At 45.7% G+C, this 22,326-nt stretch overlaps 2 protein-coding genes and 2 non-coding genes across 4 annotated transcripts; 1 reads left to right on the forward strand and 3 right to left on the reverse strand.

Annotated features, from left to right (window-relative positions):
• Positions 1 to 361: 361 nt before the first annotated feature.
• Positions 362 to 18,518, reverse strand: LOC145335831 (uncharacterized). Its single transcript, XM_080181557.1, has 2 exons — positions 17,863 to 18,518; positions 362 to 918 (listed from the first exon to the last, which is right to left on the reverse strand). Exons 1-2 carry the CDS (start codon positions 18,246 to 18,248, stop codon positions 510 to 512), a joined length of 795 nt encoding a protein of 264 aa, XP_080037683.1. The 5' UTR covers positions 18,249 to 18,518; the 3' UTR covers positions 362 to 509.
• On the forward strand, positions 13,113 to 13,184 carry trnam-cau (transfer RNA methionine (anticodon CAU)). The gene has a single exon. It is a non-coding gene; the product is annotated as a tRNA-Met (tRNA).
• On the reverse strand, positions 16,136 to 16,218 carry trnal-uaa (transfer RNA leucine (anticodon UAA)). The gene has a single exon. It is a non-coding gene; the product is annotated as a tRNA-Leu (tRNA).
• Positions 18,519 to 19,235: 717 nt separating the features above from the next.
• On the reverse strand, positions 19,236 to 19,900 carry LOC145335819 (histone H2B type 1-M-like). The gene has a single exon (XM_080181544.1). It carries the CDS (start codon positions 19,898 to 19,900, stop codon positions 19,523 to 19,525), a length of 378 nt encoding a protein of 125 aa, XP_080037670.1. The 3' UTR covers positions 19,236 to 19,522.
• Between the last annotated feature and the right edge of the window lie 2,426 nt (positions 19,901 to 22,326).

Consider the following 22,326-nt stretch of genomic DNA (forward strand, 5'->3'; position numbering starts at 1 on the left):
TTAAACCTGCCATCATTTCAGTTTCCGAGGAATAATTCCGCAAATCCACTTTCTCCGCACATATTTGGAGTGAGGATTGAGAATTGTGTCAGTCAGGGTTCAGAATATGAACCATGTCTCAAACAGTAACCCCCTCACACCGATATCACCATTACAGAAACACTTGTACATTCGGACAGACAATAATTAACACTTTTCCAGATACAATGACTCGCTTTGAAAACTGATGGGCTGCAGATGACTGTCCTCATAGACTGTCACACTTTAAACAATTATATTGGAAATCGGATCATTTCAGTTCACTGGGACGGTTCCCCCAATAAACAGCAGAAACTTGTAATAAAACATTCTATGTGTCAATAGTAGGGATTGATAGAACAAAGCGGGAAACAGCTGGACTGTGAATAGCAGTGCAGAATCTGACCGATAGACACCAGGCCGCCCTTTTCCAGATAAAGTGAGTGGCTCTGAAAAGAGCCTTTGGGTTATCAGATGAAAGAATGGCCGCTTCACTTGCTCTTGCTGGAGACGGCGGAGGTTTTCTTGGGCAGCAGCACGGCCTGGATATTAGGCAGCACCCCGCCCTGAGCGATGGTCACCCCTCCCAGCAGCTTGTTGAGCTCCTCGTCGTTGCGGACGGCCAGCTGCAGGTGTCTGGGGATGATGCGGGTCTTCTTGTTGTCCCGGGCCGCGTTCCCGGCCAGCTCCAGGATTTCAGCGGTCAGATACTCGAGCACAGCAGCCAGATAGACCGGGGCTCCGGCACCCACACGCTCAGCATAGTTGCCCTTTCTCAGGAGCCTGTGAACACGGCCCACCGGGAACTGCAGTCCAGCCCGGGAGGAGCGAGACTTGGCCTTGGCCCGAACTTTCCCGCTGCTCTTTCCTCTTCCAGACATTTCCCCAATCTCCCAAAGCCTTTCACAAAGAATGCTGAAATCCACTCCCTTTCGCTTCTCTTCTAGCTCCGGGAGGAATGGAGGGCCCACATTGCTGATTGGTCACTTTGTTGCTACCTCTCAGCATCTTGTCCATATGACCAATCAGAAATCTGCTGAACTGACCAATCCGGAGCCTCCACGGAGTGAGGGCGGAAAAGCCCAAATTCTCAGCTTCCCACCGATTTCATTTCAAATTGGAAAAGTCCCCAAAGGGGAAAAGAACAAATCCTCCTAGCGCTTTCTAACTGTCCCGGGCGGGAATCCATCCCTGTTCACAGCATTCCCAGAAGGAAAACACTCCCGTTTAGTCTTCAGTCAGAACCCAGTGTCCTTCACTGGAAACAGGGAGCCCGATCCAGTCCCTCAGACTCAGTTTGTACCAATTTCTACAGATCCTTATAATAATCAGTGTGTGTCCCAGATAGGGGCTGGGAAATTGGACTGGGATTTATGCATCTTCCTGTCAGTGGGACTGAGTTGGGGGTGACACGGAAACAAAGTCTGTCTGTTCTGCTCTGATTGTGGGATTGAAAATGTTTCTGCACCAGTTCTGCTGCCTGAGACTGTGAAACTGATGCACTCTGATAGAGAACATACATACTGTGTGTGAGGAGCTCACTGTTCATTGTAACTCAGGGGAGGAAACTTCAAACTAACCTGGATTGATTCAATGATTTGCCTGTCAGGAATAATTGACTCATTGTAACCCAATTACAGGTGAGGGAATAATACACAGGCCCTTTTTCAATGTGATTTACTGTTGTCACATGTATTGGTATACAGTGAAAAGTATTGTTTCTTGTGCGTTATACAAGCAAAGCATACCATTCAGAGAGTACATGGGGAGAGAGGAATGACAGAGTGCAGAATGTAGTGTTACATTCATAACTCATCTGTAGTGAAAGATCAATATAAAGTAGGTCCATTCAAAAGTCTGATAGCAGCAGAGAAGATTGAGTTGGTTGGTACATGATCTCAGACTTTTGTATCTTATTCCTGTTGGAAGAAGGTGGAAGAGAGAATGTCCGGGGTGTGTTGGGGGCTTTGATTATGCTGCTGCTTTTCTGATGTGATGGGAAGTGCACATGGAGGCAATGGATGGGAGGCTGCTTTCTGTGATGGACTGGACTACTATAAGAACTGTTTGTAGTTTAAGGTGGTCTTGGTAAAAGCAGGAGCCATACCGAGCTGTGATATATCTGGAAAGGGTATTATCTACAGTGCATCTGTAAAACTTGGTGAGAGTCACAGCAGAAATGCTGAATTTCCTTAGCCTCCTGTGACTTAGCGGTCTTACTTAACTATAGAGTCAGCGTGGAAGGACCAGGATAAGTCATTGATGATCTCGACACATAGAAACCTGAAGCTCTCAACAATTTCCATTTCATCCTCATTGATGTAAACAGGGGCACGTCCTCCACTGTACTTCCTGAAGTTAATGACAATCCCCTTTGTTTGGGTGACATTGAGAGAGAGATTATTGTCGTCACACTAATTTACCAGATTCTCTATCTCATTCCTGTAGTCCGTCTCATCATTTTTTGAGATCCAATCCATGATGGTGGTATCATCAGCGAACTTGAAAATAGAGTTGAAGCAGAATTTGGCCACACAGTCAGAAGTGTATAAGGAGCATCGTAAGGGGTTGAGGACACAGCCTTGTGAGGCACTGGTGTTGAGGATAATCGTGGAGGCGGTGTCGTTGCCAATCTTTACTCATTGTGGTCTGTGGGTTAGGAAATCTAGGATGCCGTCACAGAGGGAGGAGCCAAGCCCTCGGCCATGGAGTTTGAAGATGGGTTTTGTAGGAATAATGGTGTTGAAGGCTGAGCTGGAATCAATAAATGGGAATCTGACATGTGTCTTTGTTATCCAGGTGTTCCAGGGTTGAGTATACGGTCAGGGAGACGGCATCTACTGTGGATCTGTTGCGGCAGTAGGTGAACTGTAGTGGATCCAGGCAATCTGGGAGGCTGGAGTTGATCCATGCCATGACTAACCTTTCGAAGCACCTCATAATGATGGATGTCAGAGCTACCAGGCAATAGTCATGGAGGCTCGCTGCCTGGCTTATCTTTGCTACAGGGATGATGGCCATCTTCTTGAAGCCTGTAGGGACCTCAGATTGGTGTGAGGAGAGGTTAAAGATGTCTGTGAATACCCCCGCCAGCTGCTCCACGCAGGATCTGAGTGCCTGTCCCTGTACCCCATCCGGGCCAGTCGCTTTCCGCAGGATGACTTTCAATGCGGCTGATCTGAAGTCTGTGATGGTGACCTCGGATACAGGTTCAGCCAAGGCTTTCAGAGTGGAGGGCATCCTCAAAACAGGCATAGAATGCATTGAGCTCATCAGGGAGGGGGGCATCGTCACTGGCAATTCTACACACCTTCATCTGGTAACCTGTTGTGTCTTTCAGACCTTCCCACAAACGGTGCGAGTCCATGTGGCGAGCCTGGGACTCGAGCTTGGTCCGGTACTGGCACTTGGCAGCTGTGATGGTTCTCTGTAGATCACATCTGGATTTGTTCCAGTTCAGGGTCCCCTGACTGGAAATGCTTTGGAGCTGGACTTCAGGAAGCAGTGAATATCCCTGTTCATCCACACTTTCCGGTCGGGAAACACATGGATTTGCTCCTTTGGCTCAGTCTTCTATGCAATACTAATGAAGTCAGTTATTGTGGTGAAGTAAACATTCAGGGTGCTTGCTGAGTTTTTAAGTATTGACCAGCCATTGACTCGAAACAGTCATGTAGGAGATCATCCCATTCCGCAGACCAACAATGCCGGACTTTCTTTAATCGGATTCTCCTGCTTCAGTTTTTTGCCTGGAAGCTGGGAGCAGGAGCACGGCCTTGTGATCTGATTTGCCAAAGTTTGGGCGGGCGATAGAACGGTAGGCATGTTTGATTTTTGTGTAGCAGTGCTCGAGGATGTTTGTGCCTCTGGTGGGACAGGTGACATGTTGGTAGTACTTTGGTAGGACACTCTTGAGATTGGTCTGGTTGAAGTCCCCGGCCTGGATGAACAAAGCCTCGGGATATTTTGTCTCAAGGCCGTTTGTGGCGGTAGATATTTCATCCAGCGCGACCTTCACATCTGCCTGGGGTGGAATGTAAACTGCTGTCAGGATAACAGAGGTGAACTCCTGCGGAAGGTTATCGGGGCAGCATTTCAGCATCAGATATTCTAGGTCCGGGGAGCAGAAACTCGCCAGTGTTGTGACATCGGAGCACCAAGAGGTGTTGATTAGAAGGCAGACGCTACCTGCGCGAGCCTGATCTGAGGCTGCTGTAAGGTCCATTCGGTGGACGGAGAAGCCCTGTGGTTGTACGACACTGCCCGGTGAAGCAGGTGTGATCTGTGTCTCTGTGAAACACAGCACACAGCAGTCTCTCAGTTCCCTTTGAAAAGTGAGTCTGGTTTTCAGTTCATCGAGATTGTTTTGCAGAGATTGAACATTTGCCAGGAGTGAGCTGGGGAGGGGGGTCTTGGAACCACATTGTTTGAGTCTCACCTGCAGGCCTGCGCGTTTCCCCCGCTTCCTGGGGTGGCTGCTCCCTGTCCTGCCTGCCAGACGGTGTTTAGTCTGTGGTATCGAGGGTGTAGCTGGGTCCTGTTTGCGCTTTGGTTGGTGTGTGGGTGGAGGATTTGTTGCCATGGTCACGGGTCCTGCCTCGGCAGTCGGGTCTGAGTGGGGGGGAGTTCCGGGTCACTGTCGGGCTGCGGTTCCAGTTCGGAGGGTGTTCACACCACACTCCGGTGTGGACAGGTTGAAGGCCGGTTGGCGGACGGGGTCTCTGGGGTCACGGCTGGGTCCACGTGTTCGGGTTCTCCGGGTCACTGCAGGTCAGGGTCTTCCTTCCGAGGTCAGAGGATCTCTAATCTCGCAAATAAATTTAAAAGAGCAGTTTCAGTAATTTATAAATCTCAGTACATCATCATAATGAACAGTCACAAAGGAAACCCAGTGATACAAACATTGTCAATGTGTGACTGCAGTCCTCAGTGTCTGTACGAGAAGTATGATCAGTGGTGGTAGGCGCTATGACAATTCAATGACATTCAGATAGAACTGAAACCCTGCACTGCTCCATGAATGGGATAACGTTTGAATTTCCATTCATTGCTCCGGTGTGATTAACCAGATAGTAATCAAAACCAAACAGTCTCTGTTTAAAACGTGTCCATCCTCGTTCTCACCCGGTCCCTGCGAGAGCTGCTCTTTGTCTAACTCCCCACATCCTGACTGTCTGCCTCTGTTTCCAATCTTCACTGTCCAATTACAGCAAACCAGGGGAGACTGGAACTAGAATCATTACAGTGCACAAGGAGACAGTTCACCACATCCAGTCCATGCTGGCTTCTCCATACAACAATCCAGTCAGTCCCATTCCCCTGCTCTATCCCCATAGCCTGACAAGTTTATTTCCCTCAAATGTCCATCCAAATTCCTCTTTGAAATGATTCATTGTCTCTGCTTCCACCCTCAGAGGCAGCAACTTCCAGGTTGTTATTCGCTGCATGAAAAGTTCTCCCACACATCCTCTCTCTGTCTCTTCCCAAAACCTTCACCCTGTGTCCCCTAGTCCGTGTACTATCAGTGAATGGGATCAGTTTTCTTTGTCTACCTGATCCACACCTGCCATAATCCTGTCCACCTCGATCAGATCTCCCCCTCAATCTGCTTTACTCCAAAAAGATCAACCCCAGCTTCTCCAACTCAACTTTGTGGCTAAAACCCCCTCATTGCTGAAACCATTCTGGTCAATCTCCTCTGCACCCGCTGAATGATCCTCACACGTTTCCTCAAGTGTGCTGAGCAGAACTGGACTCAATCCTCCAGCTGTGATCCAATCAGAGCTTTCTAAAGGCTCAGTGTAACTTGTATGATTCTGTTCTCAATGCCCCTGTGTCCTCATGGGGAGGGTCACTCGTGTGGATGGGGAGGGTCTGCACTAACCTGGCAGGGGGATGGGCACCACTATATAGAAGTAGAAAAGGGGAATATCTAGAGAAGGAAATAAAATCACCGGCTCAATGCTCAATGCATCGCAATTGAGCTCAATGCATTCTGTGCCCATTTTGAGAAAGAGCTCAGTGAGAGTACGCCCTCCGCTCTGGAAGCCTCGGATGAACTTGTATCTAAGGTCACCATTGCAGATGTCAGAGCAGCGTTCTCAAAGGCCAACCCAAGGAGGGCGACTTGCCTGGATGGGCAACCTCCTCTGCTACTACCTCTGGCAGCTTGTTCCAGACACTCACCACACTGTGTGAAAAAATTGCTCCTCCAGACCCTTTTGGATCTCTCCCCTCTCACCTTAAACCTCTGCCTTTGGGAAAATATATTGACTATCCACCTGCTCTATGCCCCTCATTATTTTATCGACCTCTATAACAACACCCCTAAGCCTTCCAGAGAAAAATATCCCCGTATATCTCTCCTTATAACTCAAACCATCAAGTCCCAGTAGCATCCCAGTAAATCTTTTCTGGACTCTGTCTTGTTTAATAATACCCTTTCTATAATTGGGTGACCAAAACTGTACACAGTATTCCAAGTGTAGCCTGATCAACGTTTTGTAACAACTTCAACAAGACGTCCCAAATCCTGTATTCAATGTTCTGACCAATGAAACCAGGAATGCTGAACGCCTTCTTCATCATTCTGTCCACCTGTGACTCCACTTTCAAGGAACTTTTAACCTGTACCCTTTAATCTCTGTTCTATAACTCTCCCCAGTACCTACCATTAACTGACCAAGTCCTGCCTTGGTTTGATCTACCAAAATGCATCGCCTCGCATTTATCTAAATTAAACTCTATCTGTCATTCATCAGCCCTGTTGCAATCCTAGATAACCTTCTTTACTGTCCACTATGCCAGCAACCTTGGTGGCACATGGGACAGTGTGGTGAATAAGGTTGATGAGTTAGAAACACAAATAGCCACATAGGAAAAAGGGAGGTGTGGTGAGAAAGAAATAGAGCAGCAAATCTGCAGGCAGATCATGCATTGCAGATATAGAATTAACTGCATTTTCACACAGACCGACAGGAATGTTGCCACATGATCCACGTATTAGTGGCTGGTCACTTGAGTAACAGTGATCATTGTAACACAAGCTTGATATTAGCAAGGAACAATCTAAGGTAACACTTTTGAACTGGAAGAGGCCTAACTTCAATGGGAGGAGCTGGGATTGAGTCAGAGTCAAATGGAGCCAAAATCTGACAGGAAAAACTGTAACAGTGATGGGTGATCTTTCAGGAGATATTTCAGGTATAGACTCAGTACATTCTGATCAGGGTGAAAGGGAGGGGAACCAAAGCCCGGGCTCCTTGGATGATGAGGATGATAGAAAATATAATGAAACAATGAGGAGGCCGTATGATTCAGGTCAGAAGAATTCTTCAAGTGAGTGTGTGAGTTATAGTGTGAGTGTGTGAAATTAACTCTGTATCTGTCCATCTCTGTTACTGTATATGGAGTTAACTCATTCCTGCTGTCAATCTGTACGAGAGCACCATTCACTCTCTGTCAGCCTCTGTTACTGTGTTTCATTGGAATTACAGTAAATTTCTTCCTGTCAGTTTATTTGAGGATGGAATTAATTCTCTGATGTCTCAGCCTCTATGAGTGCAAGTGAGTGTGGAGTTAACTCGATTAGCCAGTCTCTGTTCCTGTGTTTCAATGTGCAATTACCTCTCTGTCCTATTCTGGGGGTTGATTGGCTCAGTTGGCTGGACAGTGGGGCTGTGACACAGAGTAACTCCAACAGCGTGGGTTCAATTCCTGTACCAGCTGGGGTTATTCATGAAAGGGGAGAACAGCCTATGGCCATCTGGGACTGGGCTGAATTTAGCCTTTACCTTTCTGTCCATCTCTGTTAGTATGTGTGAATATAGACTTACTTCTGTATCTGTAATTCTCTATTACTGTGTGTGAATGGGGCATTAACTCTCTGTTCATCTCTGATTTGTATGTGACACTGAAATTAAGTGTTCTCTATCCTTTACTGCAGTGTGATATTAACTCTGTCAATCTCTGTTACCGTATGTAGGTGTGGAATTGACTCAATCATCCGAGAATAATGACTGTGTCAGGGTCTGTTAGTGTATGGAAGTGGGTCACGATCAGCTTAGCAAACAGTAGCGAGTGGAGCCTGATTCCTGAGATGAAGGAGTTATTTTATGAGGCAAAATTAAACAAGTCTGGCCAATTTTCAGTGGAGAAGAATGAGAGAGGATTGTACTAAAACATATAAGATTCTCAGGGGCTTGACAGTGTAGATGCTGAGGGGGATGTTGCCATTTATAGGGGGAAACTAGAACTGGAGGCACAGGTTAAAGATAAAGCATCTCCAATTTAAGATGGCGATTAGGAGGAATTACTTCTCTAAAGGGACCCTTAATTTTAGTCATTCAATAGATTCAGTCTAGAGTTCGATAGATTTTTGAGACACAAGAGAATCAAGGGTTTTGGGGACAGGTACTGAAGTGGAGTTGAGGCCACAATCAGATCAGCCATGATCTTACTGAATGGCAGAACAGGCCTGATGGGCTGAATGGCCTTCTCCTGCTCCTTCTCCTTATATTCTGGTATTGTGTGTGTGGAACTAACCCTTTTTCTGTCAGTCTCTGTTACAGTTTTTTCAGTGTGGAATTAATTCAGTCTGATACTGGATATGAATGTGGAATTGATTCTCTGTCCAGCACTTATTGTGTGCAAGTTTGCAATGTTTCTGTAATTGTACAGAATGATCACAGTTAATGATCTTTGATCAGAAGTATTTGGACCTGATGCTCTCAAATGTACCCAGAATTAAAGCCATCCATTTCTCCTGCTTCTACAAACCAAAGTCACCCAAACAAAAAACTTACCTTCACAGAAACTGAGGGACTGAATTCCAAAACCAACATCCAGCCTGATTCAAAATGACTCTTAATTTGTCTATATCAGGCCTCAGTTTTCTGAGCAACAGCTGCAATAATTCACAGGTGAAATCAGATGGACACTGGACATCTGAAACAAGGAGAAAGTTCTGGAATATACAACAGGTCAGGCAGCATCTGTGGAGAGAGAAACAGAGTTCATGTTTCAGCTCACTGACAATCAACCCACAATAAACTACTTGCTGATATCTGTCAATGGCGGCTGCAGTTCCCATGTGAGGAGGTAATGTCCTAGTGATATTGGCACTGGTCTAATGACCCAGAGATCCAGGGGCAATTCAATGGGACCTGAATATCACCACAGCAGATAGTGTAATTTGAGCTCAATTAAAATCTGGAATAAGAACATAAGAAATAGGAAATAGGGGCAGGAGTAGGCCATCTAGCCCTTCGAGCCTGCCCCGCCATTCAATAAGATCATGGCTGATCTGTTGTGGCTCAGTTCCACATTCCCGCCCTCTCCCCATAACCCTTAATCCCCTCTCTTATCAAAAACCCATCAACCCGCGTCTTAAAAATATTTAGCGAGGCAGCCTCCACCACTTCAACGGGCAGAGAATTCCAGAGATTCACCACCCTTTGAGTGAAGAAGTTCCTCCTCAACTCTGTTCTAAACTGCCTCCCCTTTATCTTGAGGCTGTGCCCCCTAGTCCTACTGTCCTTTCTGAGCGGGAAGAGTCTCTCCACCTCTATCCTATCCATCCCATTCATCATCTTATACGTCTCAATGAGATCTCCCCTCATTCTTCTAAACTCTAACGAGTACAAGCCTAATTTATTCAGCCTCTCCTCATAGCTCAACCCCCTCAACTCCGGCATCAGCCTAGTAAACCTCCTCTGCACTCCCTCCAAGGCCAAAAAATCCTTGCGTAAGTACGGTGCCAAAAACTGCACACAGTACTCCAGCTGCGGCCTCACCAATGCCCTATACAGCTGCAGCAAGACCTCCCTACTTTTATATTCAATCCCCCTCGCGATGAAGGCCAACATCCCATTCGCCTTCCTGACCACCTGCTGCACCTGCAAGCTGGGTTTTTGCAACTCATGCACAAGGACCCCGAGGTCCCTCTGCACCGTCGCCTGCTGCTGTTTTTCGCCACTTAAGTAATAACCCTTCCTACCAATATTCCTACCACAGTGGACCACCTCGCATTTGCCAACATTAAATTCCATTTGCCATTTCCTGGCCCATTCGCCCAGCCTACCTAGATCCTTCTGCAGACTCTCCACACCCTCCGCACAATTTGCCATTCCACCAATCTTGGTGTCATCAGCAAATTTCGACACCCTACACTCGGTTACCTTCTCCAGATCATCTGTATAAATGGTAAATAGCTGAGGCCCCAGCACCGACCCCTGGGGCACTCCACTAGTCACCATCCGCCAATCCGAATAGCACCTATTGACCCCCACTCTCTGCCTCCTATTTGACAACCAATCTTCTATCCACGCTAACACCCTACCCCCAACTCCATGTCCCCTGACCTTCTGTAATAACTTCTTGTGAGGTACCTTGTCAAACGCCTTCTGAAAATCAAGAAAGACCACATCCACCGGTTCTCCTCTATCCACCGCCCTAGACACATCCTCATAGAACTCCAGTAAATTTGTCAGACACGACTTCCCTTTAACAAAACCGTGATGTGTCTGCTCTATCAAGCACTTTCGAATTAAAGATCTAATGATGGCAATGTTGTAAAAAACCCATTTGGTTTACTGATACCCCTTTAGGGAAGGAAATTCACCCACATTAACTGTCGTTACCTGTGACTCTGGACCCACAGTATGTTTTTGACTCTTAAATCCCCTCTGAAATGGCCTAACAAGCCACTCAGTTCAAGGGTAATTAGTGCAATAAATGTTGGCCAAGCCAGTGACACACATATCACATGAATGAAAACAATTCTCCGCGCCCCAGAAAGTGCTCTATCCAACACACTGCCTTGCCCGGGCACTGAGAGTGGGCATGATCCCCAGGGGCAGCCGCGGGGCAATCGGTGCTGGAACTTTCCCCACTGCCACTTGTCTCCCATTCCACCAAGCTGCCTGTGTCCTTTGGGAGTTTCCCACTTTCCTCCTCACAGTTGCCAATGCCTCCAGGTTTGGGGGCGTGTGGAAATGTTGAGCTTGTGTCCTGTACACCAAGGTGTGTGTCATTAATATATATCAGGAAGAGCAGGGCTCCTAACACCGAGCCCTGGGGAACTCCACTGGAAACCTTCCTCCAGTCTGAAACACACCCATTACCCACTCCTCTCTGTTTCCTCTCACTCACACTGTTCCATATGGGGCGGTGAGGATGGCCTCGCTGCACCATCCGCTTCATGGTGCCGCTCCCCCGGCTCCCTCCCCGCACCTCCGCCGGGCCCCGGGCGCCTCTGACTCGGTGTTACTGCGGCTGCGCGCGGCCCCGTTCAGCTTTGGGGAGCCGCACCGCGCATGCTCCGCGCGGACAGACGGGACCCGGGGACGCGGCCTAATGGCGCCTGCGCCGTGCGGACCAATCTGAATGAGATAGACCGTATTCACTCGCGCGCTGAATCCTGGGTCCTCCAGGCCTCCATTACATTGAATAAAACAGAACATAAAATATATTTAAACTCTGAACGAGATTTCCCCTCCGTTCACTGCAATACTTCCTCTTATCTAAATTACAGCCTCAAAATGTATTTCTATCCTTATTTGTCCAATGGTATTTTAACTTTTACTTTTTGTCCCAATTGGCTTCGATTACAGGCATCATGTTCAGGATCACAGCAACTTTGCTGCCCAACGACAAATGTGTTCCCTGATGTTCTTATTAATTATTTTATACCATTCACAACAAACTTGTGCCGTTGTTTCACAGAAACATTTTATTTACATTTACTCTATTGAAACCAATCATGATTTTAATCCATTCTCTCCAAACTCCTCTCAACCTGATTCCCGAGTTCAGACAGTATGAATGCAGGAAGTATGAATTTAATTTCAAAGTTCTGCAATTATGTAACAAGTGAGCTGCTGCTGAGACGAACAAAGTTAATGGCAAAGATTTCAGATCAACATCTTTTCATCAGATTGGTGGAAGTTATAAATGTAATGCATTATAGGCAAATGGAGAGGAGAGGGACTCATGTGAAAAAAAAACAAAGGAAATAGAATGTCTGTGACCAATTGGACCACACATGCATTAAATAATAAGATTTAGTCACACAGTTGAAAGGGACAATTACCAGATGTATAAAGGTAGAAAAACCTGAATGGAGGAGAGGAGCTCTGAATACCAGGAAAGACCGAGGACAGAATGATCCGTGTGAAAGTAAGGTGCAGAATGAAAATGGCAGCTGACTAGAAACTCTTATCAGAAATTACTCATCCTTGTGGAGTGATTGAAAATGTTCCAAGTGTGGGACAGGGGAGCGACACACTTGAGAGTCCTGCTGGCCACAGAACAGTGAGAGGATTGGCTCAGGAAAGGGAAGAAATATCATAAGTTTTTGAATGGAATATTGCATTATCTCTCCTGACAGTTCAGTGTCTACAAGCAGCAGAAATAGCTTTTTCAACATTATATTTTTTGCAAAATTTCACTACTAACAATGTGACGGATTAACTGACTGCTTTGTGGAACAGCTACCATCAGTCCATAAACGTGACACAAGTCCAATCCTGAAATAACATCCTAAATCTTAATAAAGTAAACTAGGAAGGTATGAGAGGTGTGTTTGCTAAAATAGATTATGGATTAATAGATCCATTCAATGGCATGACGGTGGATAAGAAATGACTAATATTTAAGGCAGAGGTGTCTGCAATTAAAGAGTTATACATTCCTTTCTGGCACGTAAACATAACTGGAAAAGTGGCCCAATCATGGGTAACAAAATAAATTAAATAGTATTGGATCCAGAGAAGAATCTAAGAACATAAAAGCTTGGAGCAGGAGTCGGCCATTTGTCCTCTCGAGCCTGTTCCTCCATTCAATAAAATCATGCCTGAACTTTTCATGAACAGTTTACACAAATGAGCAATCGGTCCATTCTGCTTTGCCTGTGAAAGATCTTCTGTCTCCTGACAATCTGGCGCTGCTTTTGTGTGTGTTCCATTCTTTGTGTGTTAGACAGTGGAATTGTGCCGCCAGGCGGAGCATATTTGCCGTCATTAAACTGCAATACGACAGTGAGATTTTTGTCCTGATACTGCGCAACAATAATAACGAGGAACTTATTAGCTTGTAGCAGAGTGGCGCAGCGGAAGCGTGCTGGGCCCATAACCCAGAGGTCGATGGATCGAAACCATTCTCTGCTATTTACATTTTCAGGATCAGTTTAAAAAGATCATTTCTCTGTTCCCCAAAAGTAACTCTGCTATTTTTTTCCAGGACACAGTTATCTTCATCAACTCTCGCTGACAATACACAATCTAATCTGCCAAAAGCTCACTGATGTAAAGGCTACAAACACGTCTTTCCCCCTTTTATTATCAGGGCAGTTCTGACACAGTCAAAAGACCAAAATCACATAACCCCTACAATTCTGAAGGAGGCCATTCGGCCCATTTAAATTGCACCGAATCTCCGACAGAGCATCCCATCCATGCCCTATAGTCAGAGTCCCACCCACCCACCCCGCTAATCTACCTAACCTTCTCTTTTTTTTAACCACACAAAGGGTAATCTAGCATGGCCAATCCGCCCGGCCTGCACGTCTTTGGACTGTGGAAGGAACCCGGAGTACCTGTTTTCCAGATGTAACTTGCCTGGGTGAATGCAGCTCCAACAACACTAGAAGTTTGACACCATCCAGTACAAAGTATCTGATTTCATTCGCTTCCCATCCACAAAGAGTCGCTGCCTCCACCAAAAGTTAAAATTAAAGAATATTTATTAGTCACAAGTCTGCTTATATTACCACTGACAGACAGGGGCAGCAGTGTGTACCTTCCACAAAATGCATTGCCTGAATTCACAAAGGCTCATTTGACAACATCTTCCAAACCCACCATGACTGTGGCCTAGAGGAAAAGGGCAGCAGACACATCAGAACAACACCAATTAGAAATCTCCCTCCAAACCACTCACCATCAGGACTTGGAAATATATTGCCATTCCTTCAGTGCCAGTAGGTCTTCTCACTCCCCAACAGCCACCCACCACCCCCCTCCTCTCCCCCAACCACCTCCAAACCGCACTGTGTGTGTACCTACATGACATTGGTGACAGCAGTTGAAGGTTGCAGTTCAGCGCTGCCTATCCCAGGGCAATTATGGACGGGCAATAAATCCCGGCCGAGCCTGTGATGCCCTAATCCCATGAATGAAGAAAGTAAAAAAAAATCAACTGATGAAAAAGGTTCCTCCTCACCTCTGTCTTAAAGAGGAGGTCACTTTAAAAAAAAACTCTGCTCTTCTGATCATATTGTCAATGTAATTCTGAGCAGAATCAGGATTATTTAGTAAGTGTTGCCCCATTGCAGAATCACATTGTGCAGTAACGACAAAATGAGAAAATCTCTGTAGGTTTGGCAGCATCTATAAGGAGAGAAAAGAGCTGACATTTCGAGTCCAGATGACCCTTTGTCAAAGTCCTTTGACATCTTACGGATGCTGCCACACCTGCTGAGATTTTCCAGCATTTTCTCTTTTAGTTTCAGATTCCAGCATCTGCAGTAATTTGCTATTATTTGTGCAGTTGCGACCTGCCTGGTGGTGGATATGATAGGATTTGTCCTCATGTTTCACCACATCCCCGTAGCTTTGGGCTGTCCAAGACACACAATTGGTTTTGCAATCAATTCACATGTTTAAGTATCTGGTTCCATTCTGTATTTGAATTTGTCTGGTGTTGTTTCTGAGGGGGTCAGTTATATGGATCTGTCAGACTCTTATAAAGTGTGTGGGTTGGATGAGTCTAGATCTGCCAATGGCTTCTTTGTCTGTGAGCATTTTATGTAACTGTGGGAACCATCCGTAACATTAAATCCCCTGGGGCTGTTTGTGGAACATGTGCTTTAATTTCCCTGTTTGTAGAACATCAGCTTCCTGCTGTAGCTATCAGTGGAATTAACTCTGTGTATAAGTCTATGATGCTGCTAAAACTGCGAGTTTCATTTGGGATTTTTCGTCCACGTCTCTCTCTATCTAATCTTCCATTTGTATCCATTAGTCTGTGTGAGCCTTTGGTTGTTTCCAAATCTCTCAGTGATACATTTGGTGTGTGTGATTTATTTCATATCACTCAGACTCAGCTCCTGTGAGTGAGAGCAGGAAACAACCTGGATTTTTCAGCTGTTGATGCTGAATATGTGATTCAGAACTATTCTCTTATTTATCTGTCTTTGGGATTTAGTGTGAGTATGGGATTAATTAAATAACCTTCAATCTCTGGGACAAGTTATCAATTTGGATTAATTCCAAATCATTTTCCAACACAGAAACAGCCACTGATGCAGTATGTTTTCAGCAAACAATGTGAGTGAGTTTCAGCCCAGCATTAAATCTGAACACAATTGTGCAAGATAATGTATCCTTCAATCTGATACTGGATTGTTATACAAGTTTCACTCAGGTTATTCACATTGATTTGGTCTGTGACACTCAGTCTGATTCTGAGTAAGAATTTTGACATGAATGTAAAATGGAACTCAGTCTGGAATTGGTACAGTGTCTTCCATCAGGCTCAGTGTGAGTGAGGGGTTAGGATTAGTTTATAATTTATGGGTCATTTCATAGTCATCAAATTGAAATTGTAACTTTTAGTTTCATAACCAGAGTGAGTTTTCAACTGGAATCTGAGTTTGTATCTCAGGTTATACTCACTGTCAGAATATCTCAATCTGAGATTGAATTTCACATTTGTATCTAATGTATTTGTGAGAATACACTATGGGGATTAGTACAGCCACTTCCAAACCCCTGATGTGGGTGATATGACTGGGATTTAACTCGAATCTCAAAGTACCTTATGAAGGTTAATTGTGTGACATTTAACCGAAATACCGTTTCATCAGATATTTAATTTGGAGTTAAAACTGCTCTATTGTGGGATTGATACAGTGATGATCTGATAATAGTTTGGACTGGGATTGATGGATCCCCCGATCAGCGGTACTGATTTTGATTTGATTTCTTATTGGGACATGCAGTATTAAGCTGTGAAAACTCTGGTTTCCTGCGTGCTATACAGATCAAGCATACCATTCACACAATATATAGGGGAGAAGGAGAGGAGAGGGTGCAGAATGCAGTATTAAAAATCCTTCTACCAGGAGTGGGGTTTGAACCCACGCGGACATATGTCCATTGGATCTTAAGTCCAACGCCTTAACCACTCGGCCACCCTGGTACGAGAACTGGACATGATCGGGACACAGCGGCTGTCATTCCTGTTGGATTGAAAATGTGCCTCTGAAATGATTAGTGTTCTCGGAGACTGTGGAACTGATGAGCTGTCTGTGTCTCTGAGCTCGGACTGTGTGTGAGAAGGAGCTGGCGACGCTCTCCCCTGGAACTTGTGTGGAGGAAATACCTGATTTCTTCAAATATTTCTCTGTGAAAACAAAGTCCATTGAATAACTCCAATCCAGATTGGGGCAGTTTCATCTCTATTAATAATCATTGGGAGCGGTTTGTGAGGCTGCAGCCAGACTCCAGCTCTGATTGGTCGCTCTTGTTTCTATCCAATTCTTAACCAATCACAAAGCGAGGGAGTAGAAATGGGAGGTTTTGATTGGTTTACATTTTCAAATGGGAAAAACCCGCCAATTTCAGTGCAGGAAAAATACAAAATAACCGAACGCCTTAATGTTCAGGAAACTATTTCAATCTCACACTTTCTCATCTGTTTATTGTATTTTCCCCTCACTGAATCCTGCCGCTATTTTAGGAACAGTTTGAATGTCTCAATCTCTTATCTGGAACCGGCGGGAATCAGACCCCGCTCAGCAATTTAAAACCGAGCAAATCTCAGCTCAGTGGAAAAGCAGAAACAGAGAGATTCCCAACCAACCCCCTTCACACAGGCTTCACAGGGACAGAGAGAAACGGCTGATTTCTGATCCTCTCCCCTGAAAGCGGCCGGGAATGTTCCAATGGGAAGTGTGGAGAGAATCCCCGGCCCTATCCCGCCGGTGGGACAGGCAGCTTTGTGTCCGGAGAATAGGGAGGGCCCGGGGGGGGGGGGGAAGCGGATCTTAAAGCGCTGCAATGGACTCAGGTCCTGTGTGTGTACAAATCTCACTGATTCCGTCCTCTGGGAAAACTGTGGAATAAACAGATCAGCCCGAGAATAACCTCTTCATTCCCGCCTTTACTCTGTTCCCGGAGCGGTGCCTAGGTAACTAGAGAGTGAAAAAAGAACCTTATTCTGAAACTGAATATAGTTATCGTTAAATGTAAGTAATTACATCCTGATATTGTTCTGCGCCTCATTGTCCGTGACAAATCCCAGACTGGGGTTTATAATCCGCTCTCAGTTCAGTTTGATTGTCCCTTCAGTGTGAAAGTGTGTGTAAGGGGCGGGTATGAAGTCCCATTCACAGCATTCTGTAACGGGACAAATCTCTATCCTCCAGAAAAAGATTTCTCATTAACTCAATAAGGGAAAAAGATGGTGCAGCTTTTTCACAGAGATTGTGAGTGGCTCTTAAAAGAGCCGTTGTGTTTGGGGTATTTTTCAGACAATCTTTGATGCTGTTTCTCACGCTGGGGTAATTGTGTACTTGTATTTAAATAATTACCTCAGACATGGTGCTGGAAATGATGTTTCTAACGTGTAAAAGTTTCTCCAATAAATAGCATAAATTTACATGTATTAAAACACCTGTATCAATAATGGGTACAGGGATTGATAAAACAAAGCGGGAAACAGCTGGACTGTGAATAGCAGTGCAGAATCTGACCGATAGACACCAAGCCGCCCTTTTCCAGATAAAGTGAGTGGCTCTGAAAAGAGCCTTTGGGTTATCAGATGAAAGAATGGCCGCTTCACTTGCTCTTGCTGGAGACGGCGGAGCTTTTCTTGGGCAGCAGCACGGCCTGGATATTAGGCAGCACCCCGCCCTGAGCGATGGTCACCCCTCCCAGCAGCTTGTTGAGCTCCTCGTCGTTGCGGACGGCCAGCTGCAGGTGTCTGGGGATGATGCGGGTCTTCTTGTTGTCCCGGGCCGCGTTCCCGGCCAGCTCCAGGATTTCAGCGGTCAGATACTCGAGCACAGCAGCCAGATAGACCGGGGCTCCGGCACCCACACGCTCAGCATAGTTGCCCTTTCTCAGGAGCCTGTGAACACGGCCCACCGGGAACTGCAGTCCAGCCCGGGAGGAGCGAGACTTGGCCTTGGCCCGAACTTTCCCGCTGCTCTTTCCTCTTCCAGACATTTCCCCAATCTCCCAAAGCCTTTCACAAAGAATGCTGAAATCCACTCCCTTTCGCTTCTCTTCTAGCTCCGGGAGGAATGGAGGGCCCACATTGCTGATTGGTCACTTTGTTGCTACCTCTCAGCATCTTGTCCATATGACCAATCAGAAATCTGCTGAACTGACCAATCCGGAGCCTCCACGGAGTGAGGGCGGAAAAGCCCAAATTCTCAGCTTCCCACCGATTTCATTTCAAATTGGAAAAGTCCCCAAAGGGGAAAAGAACAAATCCCTTTGGGAAATTATTCTGATCGGGAATGGAGAATCTCCCTTTCTCTCCTTCCCCAGTCTAGAGTTAACCTGGATCCGGCAGTTTCTCATTTTCACTCTGGGTTTATCTGAAAACAAGCCGAAAATAAATTTATTTTTGGAAAGTTTGCAAATATATTTCTCAATCAAGAAATACAAAATCCCATCAATAATTAACTAAAAAACAAACCTTTTTGAAACATCAGTCTGTTTGCACCATTTTATCCCGAGTTGCTTTTAGAATCCGGGATCCATTCGGGGTTCATCTCGGCCCTTTTTAAAACTCTCCAACCAGCCGCCAGGAAGGTTCATCGTTCTGCAAACGGACGGGCTGTTCCCCATATTCCTCCAGACTGAGAGTTCCTGCACAACTGGGGTTTATAGGGAATAAACTGATCGATTATTGAGACCAAACTGAAACAGAACTGGAAACTGAGTGGAGTCTGCACATTCTCCCCGTGTCTGCCTGGGTTTTCCTGCGGGCGCTCCGCCTTCTTCCCACAGCCCAAAGACATGCGGGTTTGAGTCGATTGGATTTGCCCCCCAGTATCAGAGGGATGAACAGGGGAAATATGTCGGGTTATGAGGATGGGTGAGGGATTGATGTCGGTACAAACTCGATAGGCCGAATGGCCTCTGCATTGTAGGGTTTCGATGATTCTGACACATTTGTTCCATTAACTCTCTCTAAAGCCGGAGAAAGGGACCGAATATCAACGCGTCTGAGATCTAAACCCAGAGAAGGGCAGGTAGCAGTTAATTAATTTTAAACATTATTACTCAGACCCAATGATCCACCGGGCGTTTGATTTACATTACTCCGTGTCTATCATTGATAATCGGAAAATATAACAATTATTATTGTACAAGACGCTGCGTTGTAATCATTGAAGCTAAATTAATGATACAGCCTTTTCACAGAGATTGTGGGGGGCTCTGAAAAGAGCCGTTGTGTTTTGGGGGGTTTCTCAGTCCATTGGGGAGTTTTACTTGGAGCTGGTGTACTTGGTCACCGCCTTTGTCCCTTCCGACACGGCGTGCTTGGCCAGTTCCCCGGGCAGCAGCAGGCGCACGGCGGTCTGGATCTCCCGGGAGCTGATGGTGCTGCGCTTGTTATAATGGGCCAGGCGGGAAGCCTCACCCGCGATGCGCTCGAAAATATCGTTGACGAACGAGTTCATGATGCTCATGGCCTTGGAGGAGATGCCGGTGTCGGGGTGAACCTGCTTCATCACTTTGTAGATGTAGATGGAGTAACTCTCCTTCCGGGATCTTTTCCTCTTCTTGCCGCCCTTTGCCGGCAGCTTTTTCTGCGCTTTCTTGGCTCCTTTCTTGGAAACCGGCGCTTTCTTCTCATCCACCATCCTCCCACTGAATTTCAGACACACAATCACTGAATGGGGCCCGGAACTCCTCTTTTATAGACCAAAGCACAGGCCTATGCTAATGAAGGATGGCTGCAAGCCCTGTTCCCATTGGTTCATTCACACTGATGGCAATTCGTCATCCTGTCTCTGATTGGTTAGTGTAGATACCCAATCACATTGGTTGCTGCTCAAACCCACAAACTCTCTCAGTTTTCAATCCGTCCTTTCCCCTTGTCCGGCCCCATCCACCCAAACCCCCCTGACTCTCTCACTCCCTCTGCCACACCAGCACATTCTCTCTGCTGCTAATCCCACATCACTCTATCAGACTGCTGATACTCTTCATACATTTCCCCTTCCTCACCAGCACCAACTGCTCCGCTTTACTTCCCCGCCCATCACCGGGAGCTGGCAGGACAGAGTATCTGGGCTCAGACAGGGGTGATTGCGAGAGTTACTGTGCGGGTTAAAGGGGAATAAGTTTGATGAGCAGCAGCCACAAGTCCCACATGTGACACTAACAGTGTGGCTAAAACAGAAAACTGACTGAGAGAAGGAGTGGAATGAGAATTGGACATTACTGACTACAAGGTGTTCAGAGAGGATTAGAGAATCAATCCCGGAGGGTGATTTACTGTTCAACACAATTCGAGTTCTTGGGAGCGGAGCGGGGTGGGGTGGGGTGGGGTGGGGTGGGGTGGGGTGGCATTGAGGGATCAGAAACAAAATCTATTTGGTGCCAGTTAATGAACAATGCGAGAGCGATTCCACAACAGGATACACACATTCTATTTCCAAATGCTTCTCTGTCAGCCCTGTGCGAGTGGGATTCATGCTGTGTCAATTAGTATCTGATATTTCAATGTTGCTTCTATCTCTCCCAGTCTGTGGTCAGTGATATTAAGATTTCATCCAGAAATTGCAATCTCTGATATATGCCCGTGTGTTTTATTTTCTCTCTAACATTCAGTATTTTAGAGAGTGTGGGCTTTTCAGTGTGTTGGTCCTGGGATGTTATTCTGTATTTCATTTGGCACCTGGTGGTTTCTGAAATGGAAAATCTTGTGATGTTTTTTCTAGCTGCGCTTCAGTTTTGGGATTTGTGTGTGTGATTTCACTGCACACTTTTATTTCTGACACGTGGGTAGGTTTTTAATCTGTGTATATCAGTCTTTGGTATAAGGGTGTTGGTATTTTCCCATCATGCTGTTCTATTACTTGGAGTGTGTCTTTACCACTAATTCTCAAGGTCTCAGTTATTTGCGATATTACAGTTCCCATTGAGGTTGATATTGCCCAGTGACCATCTTAAAGGATCACATGACAAAGGTTCACAACTTGTACTGTAACAAATTAAAGTCGACACTAACCAATGAATCAACACTTGCCCCTGAGCGTCAGGGGATTAGAAGGGTTACGGGGAAAGAGCCTGGTTTGGACTGTGGTCAATGCAGACTCGATGGGCTGAATGGCCTCCTTCTGAACTGTAGGGATTCTATGAAACGTCACTTAGTCACTCAAACACTAAATAGAGATGAGACACCAGCCTAACTATCATGACGATTAACTTGTGCATGTTCGTTATTCAATATCTAGCACACACTGCTAGTGACGTGTGGATTGTTTATAATTTCCTGAAACATAAATCTGGATTTCAGTCTATGTCAGTCATTTTCTGCTTTACGACAAAGGGTTTTATTCTGTCCCTCTCTGTTTCTGGCATGGAAGGATTTCAGTTTCCTGCTGTCAGTGTGTGTGGTAGGTCTGTGTGTCTTTATTGCGGAATCTGGTAATTGTTGCAATGTGAGTATTATTTTTTGCTGTCAGTGTGAGGAAGATGTGGATTGTATTCTGTAGCTGTTGTATTTTATGAGTAGCAATGTTTTATGCTGTTCTTGTCAATCTGCAGATTGCAAATACAGTATTCTGTTTCCTACCTCTTGGTTCTTTGTTTCTATATTAGGTGACAACAAATCCAGGAAACATGACCTGAGTTGAGGCAAAACGCGAGGAGAAACTTCTTCACTGAGAGCTTGGTCAATCTGTGGAATTCACTACCAGAGAAAGTAGTTCAGGCAAGTTCAAGAATAAATTCAATCTAGCTCTTTGGACTCGAGGGATAAGGGATATCGGGGGAAGGAGGGATCAGAATATTGATTCTGATGATCAGCCACAATCAAAACGAATGCTGGAGCAGCTCCAAGGGCCAAATGATCTACTGCTGCTTGTATCTTCTATGATTCTACTATAACAATTCCTGGTGGTCTTATGAAGGTGAAATCAGGATTAGCAAACCTGTTGGAGATCTGAAGATGCAACTAGCATTTTCAGCAACGAGATCAAGAGTAACCAGCTGATGTGGTATATTTACATTTTCAGAAATCCTTTGATTAGTTTCCACACAAGAGGTCAATAAATATAAT

Source organism: Carcharhinus amblyrhynchos, unplaced genomic scaffold (assembly GCF_965287045.1).
Source record: "Carcharhinus amblyrhynchos unplaced genomic scaffold, sCarAmb.v2.hapA scaffold_42, whole genome shotgun sequence".
Taxonomy (NCBI): domain Eukaryota; kingdom Metazoa; phylum Chordata; class Chondrichthyes; order Carcharhiniformes; family Carcharhinidae; genus Carcharhinus; species Carcharhinus amblyrhynchos.